This window comes from Oryctolagus cuniculus, chromosome 18, assembly GCF_051225735.1.
Source record: "Oryctolagus cuniculus isolate XC-2025 breed Fujian yellow rabbit chromosome 18, ASM5122573v1, whole genome shotgun sequence".
Lineage (NCBI taxonomy): Eukaryota > Metazoa > Chordata > Mammalia > Lagomorpha > Leporidae > Oryctolagus > Oryctolagus cuniculus.
Window position 1 is genome coordinate 450,864 of NC_142884.1, and position 18,816 is coordinate 469,679.

The 18,816-nt window shown below is 47.2% G+C and overlaps 1 protein-coding gene across 13 annotated transcripts in view; it reads left to right on the plus strand.

The window, feature by feature from the left end:
• The first annotated feature begins 2,045 nt into the window (after positions 1-2,045).
• Positions 2,046-18,816, plus strand: part of ZNF606 (zinc finger protein 606) — a 61,013-nt gene continuing 44,242 nt past the window's right edge. For 4 of the 13 annotated variants that reach the window (XR_016225088.1, XR_016225091.1, XM_089319858.1 and 1 more), the window contains exons 1-6: positions 2,046-2,164; positions 3,387-3,468; positions 4,465-4,521; positions 5,012-5,100; positions 14,413-14,539; positions 15,955-16,050. Coding sequence is in view for 7 of the 13 variants with exons in the window: in XM_089319858.1 (XP_089175984.1) it covers positions 3,438-3,468; positions 4,465-4,521; positions 5,012-5,100; positions 14,413-14,539; positions 15,955-16,050 (400 nt within the window). In the remaining 6 variants the exon portion in view is untranslated. Of the gene's footprint in view, positions 2,907-3,386; positions 3,469-4,464; positions 4,522-5,011; positions 5,101-14,412; positions 14,540-15,954; positions 16,051-18,816 lie in introns of all 13 variants that reach the window. The other 9 variants (XR_016225087.1, XR_016225089.1, XM_089319857.1 and 6 more) reach the window with 5 other exon arrangements.

Here is an 18,816-nt window from a genome sequence, read left to right on the forward strand (position 1 = left end):
CATAAAAGTTTACAATTCTCCTCGCACCATATTTCTCCTCCCCATCTTGCCAATCTCTGACAGTCTCCACTCAGCAGATTTAAGTGACTGACCTGTCTCCCACCATGCTACCAAGCCTCTGCACACACTTTCCTCCACCTGAGAACCTCCTCCATCTGACAGATACTCAGCCCAAGTGCATTCTGTTAGGCCCTCCCTCCTCTTCCTAACAGAGCTGATTGTTTCTCTGAAAGCCATGCACACACCACAGCCCCACTCCTCAGCCACTTTTATTCCAGTCTTCCCTAGTCTGTCATCCTTTGTATACTGTGGATCTTCAGTAGCCACAGACAGGTCTGACTTGCCTTGGGTGCTTCCACAGCTGGCTCACATGGTAGGCACTCAATATATGCTCAAAGAAGTTTGCTGGGTGGCACATCAAAAGTGGATCACTCACCGAGGCAGCCAGCAAGGGAAGACACCCAGCCCAGATCAGTGCAAACACTAGAGGGGGACGTGAAATTCTGGGGGAAGTTCAGCTCCAACAAAGGTAGAAAGGGGACTCTGAGAGTGACACTGAGCGCCTTTGGTGCAGGCCTCACAGGCCATAGTCTCTCTGCCTTAGCTTGCAGCTCCTCTGTTTTCGGTTTGATGACCGTAAGTCTATCCCTTAACTGAAGATTAATTCACTAGATGGAGGGAGTGGTGCACAGATCAGGCTGATCCCACAGGACCCCAGATCACAAGACTCAGAATTCGATTATCTGCTGTATAACTAACCTGACTCCATTCTGAGATGTTTCACAGGAACCCCAGGTCCTCTTTATAAACAAAGGAATAGCAGTCTGCCCATAAATCTCAGGCAGATGGGCACCCACTTTGCCATCATAGCATTCTCAGAGCACACTGGCCATACTGTTGCTGATGCATCCGAGACAGGCTGGGAGTGCTGTGACCCAACCCCAGACCTGTACACAGGTGGATCATACACTGTTCAACCCCAGCTTCAATCTGTAAGGTTCCTTACTCTTAACCCTATGGGAAGGCTGGGTATTAAGCAATGACTGGCTAGAACCCCTGACTCTTGCAAATAGACATGACAGGAGACACAGACACAGAGTGAGCCCACCCGTCCATGTGCTTAGTGATTTCCTAAATGCCTGCAGTGGCCTGGCAGGGCCAGAGTAGAAGAGAAAACCCCAGAATTCAATCCAGGTCTCCATCTGGGTGGTAGGAACCCAATCACTTGAGCCATCATTGTTGCCTCCCAGGGTCTGCATTAGCAGAAAGCTAAGTCAGGAACTGGAGCTGGGTATCAAACTCAAGTGCTCACATATGGAATCCAGTTGTCTTAGTTGGGCTAAACGCCTGACCCTCAATACCTACTTTCTCGGGCCACACTGATGTGATTGGCTTGCTGTACATCGGGGAGAAGACCTAGATGCTGGGGTCCTGCAGCACTGCCCCTAAAGCTTTGTGTTAGCGGGCTCTGCTGTGGGGGATCTTCCCAGGTCAGCAAGGGCTGGAGGCCGGTGCCCTGAGTGAGCAAGCTGTGCATCTTCCCTTCCATCTCGGTGTTGAACGGCTGCTACCGAGGCAGAGTGTTCACTGCTGTGTTCCGTCCTCTACTCGCTCAGTAAATGTTGACGAAAGGAAAGAAAAATCACGGAAGCTCCGTCATCTGCAGAAAAACTTGCGAACAATCCCTTAGGTTCTCAGCAGTGGGGCTTCGCAGGCGAGGGGACGCTCTGGATTAAGTTCCTCATCTTAAAACTAAAAAGCCTAACACACCCACATTCGCAAATCTTGTAACTGTCGAAGAAACGATCCCTTGACAGCCCTCAGAGCCCACCGCGAAATGCGGTTACCAGCAACAGCCATTTCGCTGACAGATGCAGGGGTCGCGACTTACTCCCGCCCCACCAAAGTTCGCAAGGGCTCCGTGTCGGGGCGGTGAGGGGTCCACAGAGGAAACCCTAACCTCGCTAGGGGCTGCGACACGAGCGCCCCTAGGTGCTTCCCGGCGGAGCGGAGGCGGGACTTGGGGAGGAGCAACTCGGCCGCCCAGCATGGCGGCGCTTCCGGCAAGGCCGGACGTTTGTCGCCCCGAACTACAACTCCCAGCAGACCTCGCGGCGCGTCCTGGTAGACGCCGGGCGAGCGACCGCCATTGTCCGTGGCTGAGGTGAGGCCTTCGCCCGGGCTGTGGGACTGCTGCCATTACACCCACCCCCGCGGAGAGACCAGAGGCTCGGGAGAGCGGGTTGGAGCCGGAGGCGTCTGCGATTGGGGCCGGCGCGGCGCCAGGACAGGTCCTGGGCTTGCCGTCTCCGCGCTGTCGCCCTCGGCCCTCGACCCTGCCTTCTCCCAGCTCAAGGCTCCCTGCCTCGTCCGGCCCGGCCCGGCGGGCCCCAGAGGTCCCTGCGCTCCGGTCCTGGCCCTTTGTCCCCACGGCCGCGCACAGAGTTGCTGAGTGCATGGCCAGGCCGGACTTCGGCTCTGGACCAAAGCCCAAGGAAGAGACGCCTGCGGAGGGGCGGGGGGCGGTGGCTGCCAGCTAGGTAAGGCCAGCGGCTTGCTGGGCCGGTGATGAGGCCGCAGTGGGGACTAGCGACCCCGCCTCGTTCCCCAGCAGGCGTCTCTCTACCGGGCCTGTTTGCATAAAGCGTCGGAAGTGGGCTGGGAACAGCCTCAGGTTCTTTTTACTATGCAGTGACCGGGAGATGTCAAACCGCACACAGCGGTTTTGGCGTGGGTCCGACCAGGTGATCTTGGCGCTAGTGCGCATGCTGGTGCTTGACCCGAAGCCCCAGGCATCCGTCAGACAGGTCTGGAGACTTAACGGACGTGGAGTTGGGAGCCCGGGCGCCAAACCTGCCTGTGACTCCACACCACGACACACGGGCTGAGCCTGGTAGGTCTTGCAGGTGGGTTGGGGGCGGGGAGGCAGATGAAAGTCCATGATGTTCACGACTTCATTTTAGGGTAGGCAGTTCAGTGGCTGTGTATGGTCAGAAAATTGTGCAGCCATTGTGCCTTTCGAATTCCATCACCTCCATTAAGTCGCTGTCCACTGCCCCTTCCCCTAGTTCTGTGCTGCCACTGACTGCACAGTGAGGATTGCAGGTAGATTTTACAGTTTTGTCAAATCCGTTGAAAAGGTCCGTCGAAGTTGTCTGGCTCTCCCCTGGGAAAAGTTCACCAGTTTTTAATCTCTAATCCAAGATCACACTTTTTGTCAGCTTATTCAAATTATCTTTCATTTCTTTGTGGGAATTCTGCCATGTTTTTGACCTGTATATTATTATTATTATTTTTTAATGCTCCCTGGGAGCCCTTTTGTTCTTTGTTGTCATTGGCTCTTACGTGAGAAAACTGATTTTGTCTTTTTTCACTTTTGTCTCTAGGTTGGGAATTGTGCTTCTGGTCTGGCAGTTGGTAGAGAGCAATCTTCCAGGATGGCAGCCATCAACCCGTGGACTTCCTGGGGTGAGTCTAGGTTCTGTTTCTTCCGGACCTCTCCAGTTGTCACCTGCTGTAGCTGGGGAAGGACTGAGGGTTTTGGGAGCAGGAAGTGGTACAGAGTTAGAACAGAGCAAAACTGTTGGCACTGTTTGGAGATGGGAAAACTGTCGGTATAAAAAATAGTATAGCTTCTGTATAAAATACAGATGGCTCCTGAGAAGTGTCATTGGCTCCAGAGATTTTTCTGTGGTTTGTGTGGTTTTTTTAAAAAAAATCATACATACAAATCAAAATGCTATTTTCTGTTACTGTATTTTTTTTAAAAAGATTTTATTTTATTTGAGAAATAGAGTTACAAACAGTGAGAGGAAGAGACAGTGACAAAGGTCTTCCTGCCTCTGGTTCACTCCCCAAATGGCCGCAATGGCCAGAACTGCACTGATCTGAAGCCAGGAGCCAGGATGCAGGGACCCTAGCACTTGGGCCATCTTCTACTGCTCTCCCAGACCATAGCAGAGAGCTGGATTGGAAGAGGAGCAACCAGGACTAGAACTGGTGCCCATATGGGATGCCAGCACTGCAGGCAGAAAATTAACCTACTGTACCACAGCACCGGCCCCTATGGCTGAATTTTTAAACTCTATTATTGTTTTCACTTATATAGCATTGATCTATAATTTAAAAACAATGTTAAATAACAATGTTATGTCAGTCTTTTTATTCACTAAAGACTTCAAGGGAATATCAAGATTTTAAAAAATTAGATAATGTTACTTTTTCCAGTTACCTCTTAAGCCATTTAAAGAGCTATATTTTTAGCTGTCCTGTGGCTACATCACATCAATACATTTTCTGACAGTGACCAGTGCATTTCCCGAAGTTCATGTTGAACTTTTTCACATGCCCTTGGGCTCATTCATAGAACTTTGTCATGCACGTATGTCAGATAATCCGCTTTTGCATTTTGTCATCTTTAGTCTCTACATTTGGTGACAGTTGTAATCTGATCCTTCTGTGCAGGTGCCTTTACACACCAGACTTGGGGGATGGCAGCTGTTGACCCGTGGCCCTCCTGGGGTGAGTCAAGAGCATATGTCCTCGTCACCCACTTGGCTGCCATGTTGTGTCCTATCCTTGAAGTCATCTGCCAGTGGTGGGGTTAAGAGCTGGGGACTGGGTTGGGCTTTAGGGCAGAGGATTTGTGGTCCAGATCCGTTTCTGTGCAGAGTAGAAACAAGGAGGGATCATAACACACGGTGGGGGGATAAAGTAGTGGTGACGTCTCCAGGACAGGATGCATGAGAATTAACCTGGCCTGGAAGGCTGTGGAATATAGTGCCTCTTGGAGATGTTGCCTTATAGCATAGGGGACAGTGAGGTACGCATCTCTTCAGGACCATTTCTTGCCTTCTGTGAGCCCCGTTTTCTTCATCTGTGGAAAGAAGTGGGTCTTCTTGCCTGAGGGGTAGGGGCGGGGCAGATCCCCCAGCTCCCCAGGAGGAAGGGCTTACATGGGTGAACGTCTGACTGGGAGAGCTGCCTCCGTAATTTCTGTTTCCTCCCCCAGCTCTGTGTCCTCAGGACCCTGCCTGGCACGTGGAAGGGAGCCCTGAGGAAGAGAGGAGGGCTGCCAGGCTCCCAGCGGCCCGTGTCCAGGTGAGATGGGGCTTCCGCATTTTCCTGAAGGACGGGTGTTCCAAAGGATAGGTATTTGGCTTGTCCCAGGCCATGTTACTTGATGTAATTCCTCAATTTACAACAGTAAGAATTTAGGCAGAGAAGAAATTAGCTGCAAGTTAATGTTTCCTGAGTGTAAGTAGAGAGATTTCAGGCACTTTTCCCTGACTTAGAGCCTCAATGACAACCAATCTGTCCACAGGGTTGTTAGTTTGGGGGACAAGGAGTAACCCTCTTGGCTGGCAACCTTTTTCCTCTCTTCTCCTCCCACCTTAGCTCACATATTCAGCTCCTGATTTAGTATAATGCTCTGCTGTGAACTCTGTGCCTACTGTGAGGGGAGTAAGGGCAGGTGTGAGGAGCCTGCACCCTGAGGAGCCCCTAGACCCCTACCCAGATTTGTTAAGTCACTAATGATACCTCACAGCTTGTCTGGGGCTGCACCCGCTGTGAGACACAAGAAGCCTCAGGCATTTGGGGAGCCCTGAGTCTTGGGGGGCTCAGTCCAGCTGTCTTGGGAGATGAGAGAGTCTGCATAGATGTCAGTGGGGCACAGAGCACTGAGGTGAGCCTGGTGATCAGGGGCTGACTTCTTAGACCAGCACAGGTATATCTTGGGCCAATGGGGAGGGAGGGAGGTGTACTATATGACCAGTGCCCAGATGTAGACTGACCCCAGTTAGATTTTAGACTGGAATGACTAGGATGAACCCAGCCGGGCCCTGAATGCCTGCTGCAGGGCTGGGACTCCATCCTGCTGGTGTTGGGAACAAGAGGTCCACAGTCCAGAATGTGGTTGTACAGATGCCTCCGTGGGTATTAGGGAAGGAGGCTTTGGGGAGCTTTTGTCTGACCCATCCATGACACTGGGGAGGAGGGTGAAAGCGGAGGCACATAGAGGGAGTTGAAGCAGGGGACTTCAAGACTTGGCACAACTGTGGCTCCTGAGAGAAACAGGACAGTGGAGTTAATGTGGGAAAGGTGCCGTCTCCCTCCCTCTATCCTGCTCAGCCTTCGTACCAGAGGTAGCCACCTAAGAATTTTTTACAATAGTTTATTGAGATGCTGTTCATGTGATATAAAGGTTTTTCTTTTAAAGTATACACATTGGTTTTTAGTCTATTCACAGAATTGTGCAACCATCACCAGTATTCTAGTATTCTAGAAGACTGTCATCACTCCAGAAAGAAGTCCAATACCCACTCATAGGCATTCCCTGTTCCCTGTGCTCCCAGGCCTTAGTAACCACCAATCTGCTTTTGTCTTTGTGGGGTTGCCTGTTCGGACATTTTAGATGAATGGAGTTATGTAATATGAGACCTTCTACTTCTAGCTTCTTTCACTTAAACGTGAGCATAATGTGTTCAGTGACTATCCAGATGCAGCCTGCAACAGTATTTCTTTCCATGACTGAGAAACAGCCATTTTAAGTCCCTGTTTTCAGTTTCTTAGGATTATCTCCATATTTCTAAATGGAAGCTTTTACTACTTAATCAGTTTACATTTACTGTGTTGATTTCCTGAAAGAGAAAGAAAAATAGTTTCATTATTTAGATATTTTAGTTGTAAGTTAAAAATGAATCAAAATGTGAAATAATGTGATATTAAAAAATTTTTAAATTTCGTCTCTCCTTAACTTTATGCCTCCTGTACATTAAAAAAAATTAATAAAACCTTTCACAGTTTCTGACAGGTGAAGTGCATCGTAAGTATGAACTGCGTATGGCAGCGCTGCTGTCCCCGGGAAGCAGAGGGCTTGAACTGAGTGGTGCAGGGTGGTAGTTGTTTGGCATTGGAATTTGGGTGACTGTGAAGTTTACTGCTGTTACAATGTATATATTCATTTTTAGTTTCTAAAACAGAAGCTAGGCTAGGCTGAAAGACGGGCCCTGAATCATTCTCCGGGACACAAGTTAGCTGTAATAAATTATTGTGAAGAAACCCGATTAAGTGCTGTGCTGCATTCTGCTGTTAATTTATGCAAGGGTTTCTGAGAATTATTAGAGTTAATGCTGAGAAAATAAAACAGAATTAAAATAACAACACACATTAATGTCTGAAGAGTTGTGATTTCTGAGAACATGTTCCTGGCCCCCTCCCCACACTCTGGATTTTTTCTTATGGGAAACTTGGACTTGAATCATGTGAGTTTTTAATTAAGAAAGGTCTGATCTTCAGGAGCACAGGTGAATCCCATGTCCCTGTATTATGCTTTCCAAGTTAGCTTTTGACTGAAATAAAGCATCCACCTGAGAAAATATCAAGTATTGTCATCCCTCATTGTCTGAATAGTCCATTCTAGGAACCTGTTGGATAGTGAAATTTCAGCCAGTAGAAACCTAGATACAGTCATTTCAAGGGAAAGATAATAGTAGTGATGATCCTCTAGTCCACTTAAAAACCCCACCAGTCTCCTCAAAAACAGAAACACTCTCAAATCCCTCTGTAACAACCCACCAAGGATTTCTGCTTGACAAACACACATAAAAAGCCAGTAACACTCTGCACCCATCCCTGGTGCTACTCAGTGTAGTTAACATTTCCCAGATCTGTAAAGAACTTGCTCTGAAGTAGTGAATTCTACCAAAAAGTCCAACTGACATTGCCTCAGATTCGATAAAGAGGCCAACTTTGAGGAAACTGAGATAATGAGCCATCTATCAAGATCCTGTCAGGCAACCAGCTGAGAGCCTTCTCGGCACTGTTGGCCCCTCTCAGCCCCTTGCAGAGTTTAAATGTACAGCGGATGGGTTAGCAGATTCTGAGAAGTGCTCTAGAATGCTCGGATGGAAGCTTGTACGTGTGTACAAAGTGATTCTGTGCAAGAATGCTTTCAAGAACTTGGGTGAGCCCTCTGCAAGTCATTCTAGCATGTGATTGAAAGTCTTCAGTTCATTGGGTTATCCAGTGAGACCCAAGGGCCTGCTCCTCCTCGGGAGTGCCTTCCTGTGCTCTGCACCCTCACCTGCAGTCAGAAAACAGAAGCATGCGTTTCCTTGTCAACTTGTACAGGGCCCATCTCCACAGCTGGTAAGACAGATGCTTGTCTTCTGCCATTTCGTCCTTCCAGACTCTTGGTTTTTCATTTTTCCTGGCAATTCTGGGCTAAAAGTATCTACAGTGTCCTTTACCATCCCTGAGTTGAAGCCTCCACAGTTTGTGGGTCCTGATGCTGGGGGCGTGTTCAGCTGGCAGGTCTTTTTCTGACTGCTTTTAGTTCACATGCCTGGTTTAATAACCTTGTTTTCCATTCTGCAAATGTTTTCTAAGTTTTATTTTGATGAATTCCACAATTACAGAAAAGCACATAAAGTAACTAAGCAAACATCACCCCCGATCACTCTGAACAGTTATTAGTGTTTAGTTGCTTTTTTCCTTTTTTATGTAGTCCACAATCACATTCTCACCCTTTCTCAGAGCAGTTGCTTGTGGATTCAGTGTGTATCAGCTCATCCATTTTCATACTCATACAAAGGTAAACTTGTTTTTAAATCAATGTTTTGCTTGTTTTTTACATGTCACTTTTCTGTAACTTCTTTTGTTAAACTTTGGGGTCCATCTCTGATGACAGTTAGACCAGATTTGTTCCCTTTGCCCTGCCAGGTAGTACTGTTTGGAGAGATGCACTTGTGTTAGTATTCATCCATTCCTCTATGGATGCTTACATGTACTCCCTCCCGCCACTGTGTTTGCTATACCAGCCAAAGCTGTGTGAATGTTCCTGTGGTTCCACTTTGTACATGTGGAATTGTATCTACGCGCACACAGAGAAGCTCAATTTTGCTGAGTTTTGGGTGTGAGTTTTCAATATTACTAGTGCTGCCAGATGGTGCTTCAGTGGGACAAAGTCACTTTATTTTTTTTTTTAAGATTTATTTATGGCTGGCGCCGCAGCTCACTGGGTTCGGCGCCAGCACACTGGGTTCTAGTCCCGGTTGGGGCACCGGATTCTGTCCCGGTTGCCCCTCATCCAGGCCAGCTCTCTGCTGTGGCCCGGGAGTGCAGTGGAGGATGGCCCAAGTGCTTAGGCCCTGCACCCCATGGGAGACCAGGAGGAAGCACCTGGCTCCTGGCTCCTGCCTTCGGATAGGCGCGGTGCGCCGGCTGCAGCGCGGCGGCCATTGGAGGGTGAACCAACGGCAAAAGGAAGACCTTTCTCTCTGTCTCTCTCTCTCACTGTCCACTCTGCATGTAAAAAAAAAAAAAAAAATTATTTATTTCTTTGAAAGACAAAGTTACAGAGAGGCAGAGGCAAAGAGAGAGGTCTTTCATCCACTGGTTTACTCCCCAAGAGGCCACAACAGCCAGAGCTGCGCTGATCAGAAGCCAGGAGCCAGGAGCCTCTTCAGGTCTCCCACATGGACTTGGGCCATCTTGTACCAGACAAAGCCATGTCTTCATCTGGGAAAAAGCCCCCATTTCCCTGCAGCTTTGCCAGCACTGGACAAATTTTTGCTTAGCTAAAGACCAGAAAAAGCTTGTGATTGATACTTTTATTGGCCATCTGTATTTCCTTCCTTAGATTTCTAGAGCCTGACTTACTGACTTGTAGGTATTTGACACACATTCTGGATCTCGTTTCTTAGCCATTTGTGAATTATGTTCTCAGTGTGTAGCTTGTCTTAAATGGTGCATTTTTCAGCCAAATACTTCTTGGCATGTTTTTGTCAAATGTATGTCTTTATGGCTACTGTTTTTTTTTTCTTTTTTATCTTATTTTAAGAGGTTTTTTTTTTTGATAAATATTTCTCTCTTGTTCTTTATATTCTCTTTTGGGGTCGTCTGTTAGATAACAGGCCTGTGTCTCTAGTCTCTTTATATCCCATATCCTTTTCTTGGTGGAGAGTGAGAGGCCTGGGGACCCTGTTCTTATAACAGTCCTCTTCTGGGAGCCTCCTGAACTGATTGCTGTGTCTTCTGCTTCTTCATGTTCTGTGAATTATTTCCTGTTCTCTGAGAGAGCCTTTCTTATAGCAGCCTGGAATTTCTCTGTCCTGAAAATCTGAATCAGAGTCCACTGAAGGTTGGATGTGGCTTTTGTCTGGATTCTGTGTCCTCTAGGCTGCAGAACTTGGTTTGTCCACCTGTGTGGCAGGTGTGCCTCATGTTCTGGTTGCTCTGTTCTGTCCATATTTACCAGGGAAGGGCTGTGAGGCTGTTTGAGAGTCCTGTTGTGCTGTTCTTGAACAGTTCTGGTTCATGGTCCTGAAGAGTTGTACTCTGGGCTTCGTGGCTGTTTGTGAGCAAGGACCAGTGGAGCAGTGCTGCTTCTAATTTCCTGAGCTGTCAGCCCATGGGCACCCGTAGCCAACCGGGACTGACGCGGTCTCAACTTGAGTACTCAGCCTGGGTACCTCCCACACTTAACACTGTAGTGTGAGAAGACTTCTGGGAGATTTGCCAGCGAGATGTGCAGTGATACCGGGAGCCATGCCCACAAAGTAGGGTGGCTGACAAAGCTGTCCTGTTTTCAGCCTCTCCCTGCTACCTTCACTGTATTGTGTAAGCTTGTGCCCAGGCCCTGTCCTGGTACTGACTGCTGCAGACCGCCCTGCTTCTGCTTGGTTGCAGTGGCTCTGGTCTGCTTAGTTGGTCAGCCTCACTTTGCTGTGCATCTTGCCAGTGTGTGGAACTCCAGGTGCTGATGCGCTCTTCATGAGCTGGGGGATGTTTCTTTTACTTCCCCTTTTTTAATTTAGGAGATTTTATAAACCCAGACATGAAGCCTGCATTAGTTCTCTGTTGCCACTGTAACAGATTACCACAAACTTCGTAATATGAATTTGTTCTCTTGTTGTGGAGCTCAGAAGTCTAACATGGGTGTAGGGCTGTATTCCTTCTGGAGGCCCAGGGAGAATCTGTTGCTTTGCTGCTCCCAGTTTCTGAAGGCCACCTGAATCTCTGTCTTAAGGTGCTTTACTGTGACCTCTGCTTACATCATCACCTCTCCTCTGGCTTGGCTCCTGCCTCCCAGTCTCACTTGTAAGGAACCTGTGATGGCACTGGGCCCACCTGGATAATCAAAGATACTTGCCCATCTTGACACTTGTACTTTAACCACATCTGCCAAGTGCCTTTAATTAATAAGGTAATAGTCACAGGTTCTGGGATCCGCACATGGCCATCTTTGTGGGGGGGTGGGGTCATTCTTCTGCCTACCATAAGCACCCATGTTCATCAGTGTCAGTCACGGCCAGCTTTCACCTTTGTTCCTTTTTAGCTGTCCCTGCACAACCTTTATGTTAAATTGGAGCATTTTAAATCAGATCCTAAAATTGTATCATTTTGCCCTCAAATGGTTTTATTCATATATGTATATCTAAGAGAGATGTACCTTTTGGAACATAACTACAATACCTTTACCAACCCAGAAAAATTAACAGTAATCTTCACTATCACAATTCCTTAATTTAACCTAATACCCAGTGCAGTTTGAACTTTTCTCACTTGCCCCCAGAGTGTTTTAGAGTCGGTTTGCTCAAACCAGGATGCAAACAAAGCCCAGTGTGTGCTTTATATGCTGAAGAATCTAGGTCCTTTGCCTTACTGAACATTTGTGATGTCATTGAATGAATTGGCCTTTCCCATATAGGGAAATTAGACTAGAGGCCTGAACAGATTCATTGGTATTTTTTTTAATGATTTATTTATTTGGAAGGCAGAGTGACAGAGAAAGGCAGAGAGAGAGCGAGAGCGAGAGCAAACATATGAATATATGGAATCTTCCATCTGCTAATTCACTACCCAAATGGCTGCAGTTGCTGTATGGGTCTGGGCTGAATGCAGGGACCTTGAACTCCATCCTAGTGTCCACATCAATGGCAGAGGCCCAAGCACTTGGGGTATCATCTGCTACTTTCCTAGGTGCATTAGCAGGGAGCTGCATTGGAATGAAAGCAGTCAGGACTTGAAATGGCACTCTGATCCGGGATGCCAGTGTTACAGGCATCACCTTAGCCCACTGTGCTGCAATGCCAGTTCCTTATTGGGTATTTTTGGTGGGAGTACCTCCTAAGTGTTGCTGGGCCCTTCCTGCTATGTTGCGCCTGTGGTCACATATTGTCTGGTTATTCCATTTTCAGGTGATAGGCATTGGTGGGTGCAGCAATTGTCAGGCCAATCCCTGTCTGCCTTTCAGCAGTCATTGATGGTTATTGCCAGTGTCCACTGTTTTAATAGGGCTTGCAAAACCACTAATGATTTTATTCCTCTTGTGTCCATGAGATGTGATTCTTCTATTCCTTTCTAAACATATACTAATTCTGTTGAGATCTTAGGAGGAATGGGAGGAAGTTTGAAGTTTGTGGTTCTGTCCACCAGCTTAACAGGTTCCAGCATGTGGGTTTGGGCCTTGTTAAGTGTAGGTGGACATCAAAGCCATCTAAGAAGATGCTACCCACCCCTGTGAAGGTGTGGGAGATGAGCACAGGACCAGAGCCCTCCTGTCCTGTTCCTCAGGTGTGACTGTTCTATGAAAGTACATCAGATTTACATTTTGTGTACATCTCTGGCTGTGTGTTGTAAGTAAACTTAAGAAGTTTGTGTTAACTTCCTAACATACGAGCTGCAGCCATAAAGGACACTGAAGTTTGAGCAGGTCTATAAGATGACAACCAGGAAACTGGCATGGATGACCTCAGTGTTGGGGAATGTCAGAGAAGGTGGAAGCAGAAATCCACCATGTGTTTTGCAATTGTACAGCATCAGGGATCTTGGAGAGAGCTTGGCAAAAATAAGAATCAGTGCCCCAAAATGCTTCCATATGGATCACCAAGACCATGGGCTGCTGTAAGGCTGTGTGAGTGGGGTTTGCAGCAGGAGTTGGTTTTTCTGGGTAAGGGAGTCTTTGGAGCAAAATCAAGTCTTTGTTTTAAGCCAGTCATTGTGTGAAGGTGGAGAAGAGCAGTTCAGATGAGCAGAGTCAAAGTCGGTAAGCTTAAGACTAAGCAGCAAGGCTGGCCAGATCAGAGCGACGCTCAGTGTGTAGCTGTGAGGCAGAGACAGGTAAGGCAGGCCACGGGAAAGAGCTTATTTGCATAGAAGTGACACAGCTGTGAAGAGTAGGGGTGCTGCCCAGAGGATCCTTGGGGTGGAAATGATGCACGGCACATGTCTCAGCTCAGTGGATGTTTGCCTTAGGGTTGATTCTGCACTGATAATGGAGATAGATCAGAAAGCTGCTTTCCAGACAGTGAGGTATGGACAGGTTGTAGGGGGCTGAGAAGCCAACCTCTCCACCACAGGGGAGGCATCTGTCCACTCCCCCCAGGAATGCTCAGGTACATGAGACTCATGATTTCTTACAAGGATGACAAGAGATTTATTCATTGCAAAAATTAGACCTGGGTTATCATTCATCTTCCCCTCTAGTTTGGGTTTTATTTAATTTAAGTGCTTTAATTTTTCTTTTTTTTAATGTGAAAGGTAGAGAGAGAGATCTTCCATTTGCTGGTTCATTCCTCAAATGCCTGTAACAGCCAGGGCTGGACCAGGCTAAAGCCAGGAGCCTAGATCTCTATATGGATCTCCCACATGGGTGGCAGGGACTAAAGTACTTGAGCCTTCATCTGCTACCTCCCAAAATGTACCTGAGCAAGAAAGTGGATTGGAAGCAGAGTAGCAAGGACTCAAACCAAGCACTCTGAAATGGGATGTGGGTCCCAGAGGTAGAAAGTTAAGCCACTGTTCCAAATACCTGCTCCTATTTCAGGGGCTTCTGACGGCTGCTGTAACTGATTCTTCTTGGCCTGGGTGGTCTGGGCTGTCCTGCTCACTCTTAGCTCTGCTTGGACATAAATGATCTGGGAATGGAAGCATCCACACCATGAATAGGAAGACAGCTTGTAAATGTCCAAATCACACTACAAGGTCCTAGATCCACATACTGGGGCAAAGATGCCAAAGTCTCTGGCCTGTGACCAGTGCTTGTGTCTATATCTGCTGTGGTCTGGACCTTGCTACACGTTTGCATTTTGAAAGGAGGAGACATTGCCCATGTGGAATCCTATCCACACTAGCCAGGGTCACTAGAATTGGGCAAGAGTCTTGGGAGACACCTGCTCATCTTTCCTGTGCTTACTTGGGCCCAGGTATCTTATTCCCCAAGATCACATCCTAAATGTAGGACCCTGGGGTATTCCCACTAGGACTGACATATGTCAATCAGTTTTGCATATATCCTGGATAGTCCTACGTTCTGACTCCTTTCCCCAGGGCCGTCAGCTTCACCCAATCCCAAGAAACATTGGAGGGAGTGGTCCTGGCTGAAAAGGAACGTGTGTGTTCTTTTAGGAACCAGTAACCTTCAAGGATGTGGCAGTGGACTTCACTCAAGAAGAATGGGGGCAGTTGGACCTTGTTCAGAGGACTCTGTACCGAGATGTGATGCTGGAGACCTATGGACATCTGCTGTCCGTGGGTAAGGCAGGTGCCCAAGATGTTTAAAAGCTATCATGGTCGGGGCCAGCTTCAGGAGGGCTGAGATGATTATTTATTTATTTAGCTTTAGATGCTTTATTTTTAATAGAAAGCTTTTATTTAATAAATATAAATTTCATAAGTACAATTTTTGGATTATAGCAGTTCTTCCCGCTATACCTGCCCTCCCACCCCAAACAATCCCACTTCCTACTCCCCTCCCATCCCATTCTTCATTGAGATTCATTTTTAATTATCTTTATATACAGAAGATCAACTCTATACTAAGTAAAGATTTCAACAGTTTGCACCCACACAGACACACAAAGTGTAAAGTACCGTTTGAAGACTGGTTGTACCGTTAATTCTCACACTACAACACATTAAGGACAGAGGTCCTACATGGAGAGCAAGTACATAGTGACTCCAGTTGTTGATTTAACAATTGACACTCTTATTTATGACATCAGTGATTATCCAAGGCTCTTGTCATAAGCTGCCAAGGCTATGGAAGCCTCTTGAGTCCACAAACTCCGACATTATTTAAACAGGGCCGTGATCAAAGTGGAGGCGCTCTCCTCCCTTCAGAGAAGGGTACCTCCTTCTTTGATGGCCTGTTCTTTCCACCGGGATCTCATTCACAGAGATCTTTCATGTAGGTCAGTTTTTGCCACGATGTCTTGGCTTTCCATGCCTGAAATACTCTCATGGGCTTTTTAGCCAGATCCAAATGCCTTAAGGGCTGATTCTGAGGCCAGAGTGCTATTTAGGGCATTTGTCATTCTGTGTGTCCTGCTTCCCATGTTGGATTGTTCTCTCCTTTTTAATTCTATCAATTATTATTAGCACATACTTGGTCTTATTTGTGTGATCCCTTTGACAGTTTATGATCAGTTATGAACTTAAACTGATCACATTAACTAGTAAGATGGCATCGGTACCTGCCAACTTAATGGGATTTGGAGTCCCATGGCAAATTTTTAGCTTTACCCTTAGGGGTAGGTCGGAGGGAACATGTGCCAAACTGTACATCTCCTGCCTCTCTTATTCCCACTTTTATTTTTAACAGGGATCAATTTTCAATTGGATTTAAGCACCTAGGAATAATTCTGTGTTATGTAAAGAGTTCATCCAATGGTGTTAAATAGACAAAGAAAATACTGAAAAGATTAAAATGGTAAGCTGTTCCTTGACAGTCAGGATGAGAGCTGATCAAGTCATTGCTTCTCTTAGTGTGAGATGATCTTGAGCCCTGAGGATCAGGGATCAAGTTCCTAATGTTTAGGAAGCTTGAAGTGGGAGGAACTGATCTTAGTCTGCCCCACTGAGAAGTCACAGGGAGGAATAGGCAGGAGAAGCTTTGTTTGGCTTCCCCCAAAGCTTTACACAAGTCCCACGTTTTTCCTTCATGTGTAGGGAATCAGATCACCAAGCCTGAGGTCATCTCGCTGTTGGAACAAGGAGAGGAGCCATGGTCAGTGGAGCAAGCATACCCTCAAAGCACTTGTCCAGGTAAGGGCAGGCCCTGGTGTGAGCAAAGAATTTCTTCCATTCAGAATTACCTCAATGGGCCGGCGCCGCGGCTCACTAGGCTAATCCTCCGCCTAGCGGCGCCAGCACACCGGGTTCTTGTCCCGGTTGGGGCGCCGGATTCTGTCCTGGTTGCCCCTCTTCCAGGCCAGCTCTCTGCTGTGGCCAGGGAGTGCAGTGGAGGATGGCCCAGGTGCTTGGGCCCTGCACCCCATGGGAGACCAGGAGGAAGCACCTGGCTCCTGGCTCCTGCCATCGGGTCAGCACGGTGCGCCGGCCGCAGCGCACAGGCCGTGGTGCCCATTGGAGGGTGAACCAACGGCAAAGGAAGACCTTTCTCTCTGTCTCTCTCTCTCACTGTCCACTCTGCCTGTCAAAAAAAAAAAAAAAAAAAAAAGAATTACCTCAATGGGCTTTTTTTTCTCCTTGTGTTGACTTCCTTGCTGTTATTAATAAGATAATAGTTTTTGTATAGGCTGGTGCTGTGGCTCAATAGGCTAATCCTCCACCTAGCGGCGCCGGCACACGGGTTCTAGTCCCGGTCAGGGCTCCGGATTCTGTCCTGGTTGCCCCTCTTCCAGGACAGCTCTCTGCTGTGGCCTGGGAGTGTAGTGGAGGATGGCCCAAGTCCTTGGGCCCTGCACCCCATGGGAGACCAGGAGAAGCACCTGGCTCCTGGCTTTGGATCAGCATGGTGCACCGGCCGCGCAGCGCGGTGGCCATTGGAGGGTGAACCAACGGCAAAGGAAGACCTTTCTCTCTGTCTCTCTCTCTCACTGTCCACTCTGCCTGTCAAAAAAAAAAATAATAATAATAATAGTTTTTGTATGCTGTAGTTTCCCTCGTCTTCTGCTTTCTTTATGGCTTTCATATTCTCTGCTATCCCTTTGTCTAAGATGCATTTTTACTCATTTACCTACATTAAAATTTTTATTTATTGTCAAATTTTAGAGTATGGCCACAGATGCTTGTTTAAAAAAGTAATAGGCAAGGGAAAGAGGGTTTTTAGATATAGGTAATGTAGTCACATGGTTCAGAAAACTCAAAGCTACATGAAATGTGTACACTGTAAAATCTCATATGTATCCCCTCTTTTCCACATTGTTCTTACCCCTGAAACACAAATGCACAGCAACACACAGAGGCAAACACACAGGAAATCACTTTCCTTTTAAGATTTATTTATTTTTTAAAAAAATGTATTAATTTATTTGAAAGGCAAAGTTACAGAGAGGTAGAGGGAGAGAGGGAAGTCTTCCATCTGCTGGTTCACTCCCCAAATGGCTGCAATGGCCGAAGCTGAGCCAGGCTGAAGCCAGGAGCCAGGAGCTTCTTCTGGGACTTCCAGGTGGGTGCAGGGGCCCAAGGACTCGGGCCATAGCAGAGAGCTGGATTGGGAGAGGAGCAGCTGGGACTTGAACTGCTGCCCATATGGGATGCTGGCACTGCAGGTGGTGGCTTTACCCACTGTGCCATAGCGCCAGCCCCAATTATACATTTATTTTTAGTTGTTGTCCTGGAGATTGCGATTAACATCTTACAGTGATCTTGTTTGGATTAGTACCAATTTAGTTTTTTTAAAGTATCTAATTTTTTACTTGATAACTTATTTTTTTCTTTATTTTCAAAGATCATTTATTTGAAAGGCAGAGTTACAGAGAGGGGGAGAGAGAGATTTTTTTTTTTCCATTCTTTGGTTTACTCCCCAAATGGCCCCAACAACCCAGGCTGGGCCAGGTCAAAACCAGGAGCTTGGAACCCTGGGTCTCCCATATGGGTAGTGCTAGGACTTGCTAGGCTCTTGGAACACAAATAGTTAACTTCACACCTGGCAAACTAAGACCCAATTAAGAATAACTCTGAGGCTGGTGCTATGCATAGTGGGTAAGGCCGCCACTGTGGCACTGGCATCCTATGTGGGCAAAAGTTTGAGTCCGAGCTGCTCTGCTTTTAAAACAGCTCCCTAGGAAAGCAGAGCAAGATGGCCCAAGTGCTTGAGTCCCTGCACCCATGTGGGAACTCTGGTTGTTAAGGCCATCTGGAGAATGAAACAGCAGATGGAAGATTTCTCTTTCTCTCTCTCTAAATCTGCCTTTCAAATAAATCTTTTTTTTTTTTTTTTTTTTTTTTTTTTTTTAATGAATGACCCTGAGGGTGTCAGGATAGTATTTTATGGACTGCAGTTCTGCAGCTCTGGCTCTTAAAGCTGCCCACTTGCCCTGGACATACCAAACTGACGAATTCATACATTGTAAATCAGGGCTCTTCTGCCCACTCAGACTCACCTTATCACAGTGGGCATGGGTCTCTCATTTCTGGATGGCCCCCTCCCAACAGATAGCATAAGTAGGCTGTGGCCCACTGCCTGGAGGGATGAATCTCTTCTCAGACCCCTACTCGCTGTCTGAGCAGGAGCCTCACTTACCCTCTTCCATGCTGTTCCATCCTCAGTAAAAGTCTTTCCTGCTTTTAATGGCTGCCTCCTTATCTTCTTCAAACCCTAAAATCTTAAACAACAGGGCCCCAAGCACTTGGGCCGTCTTCCACTGCTTTTCCAGGCCATAGCAGGGAGCTGGGTCACCAGTGGAGCATCACAGACTTGAATGGGCATCAGAGATACACGCATTACAGGCAGCAGCTTAACTCACTGCGCCACAGTATCAATTTAGTTTTGATAGTATACAAAACTGCTTCTTTATAGTTCTGTCCTACCCTTTTGTATCTGTTATTGTCACAAATTGCATTTTT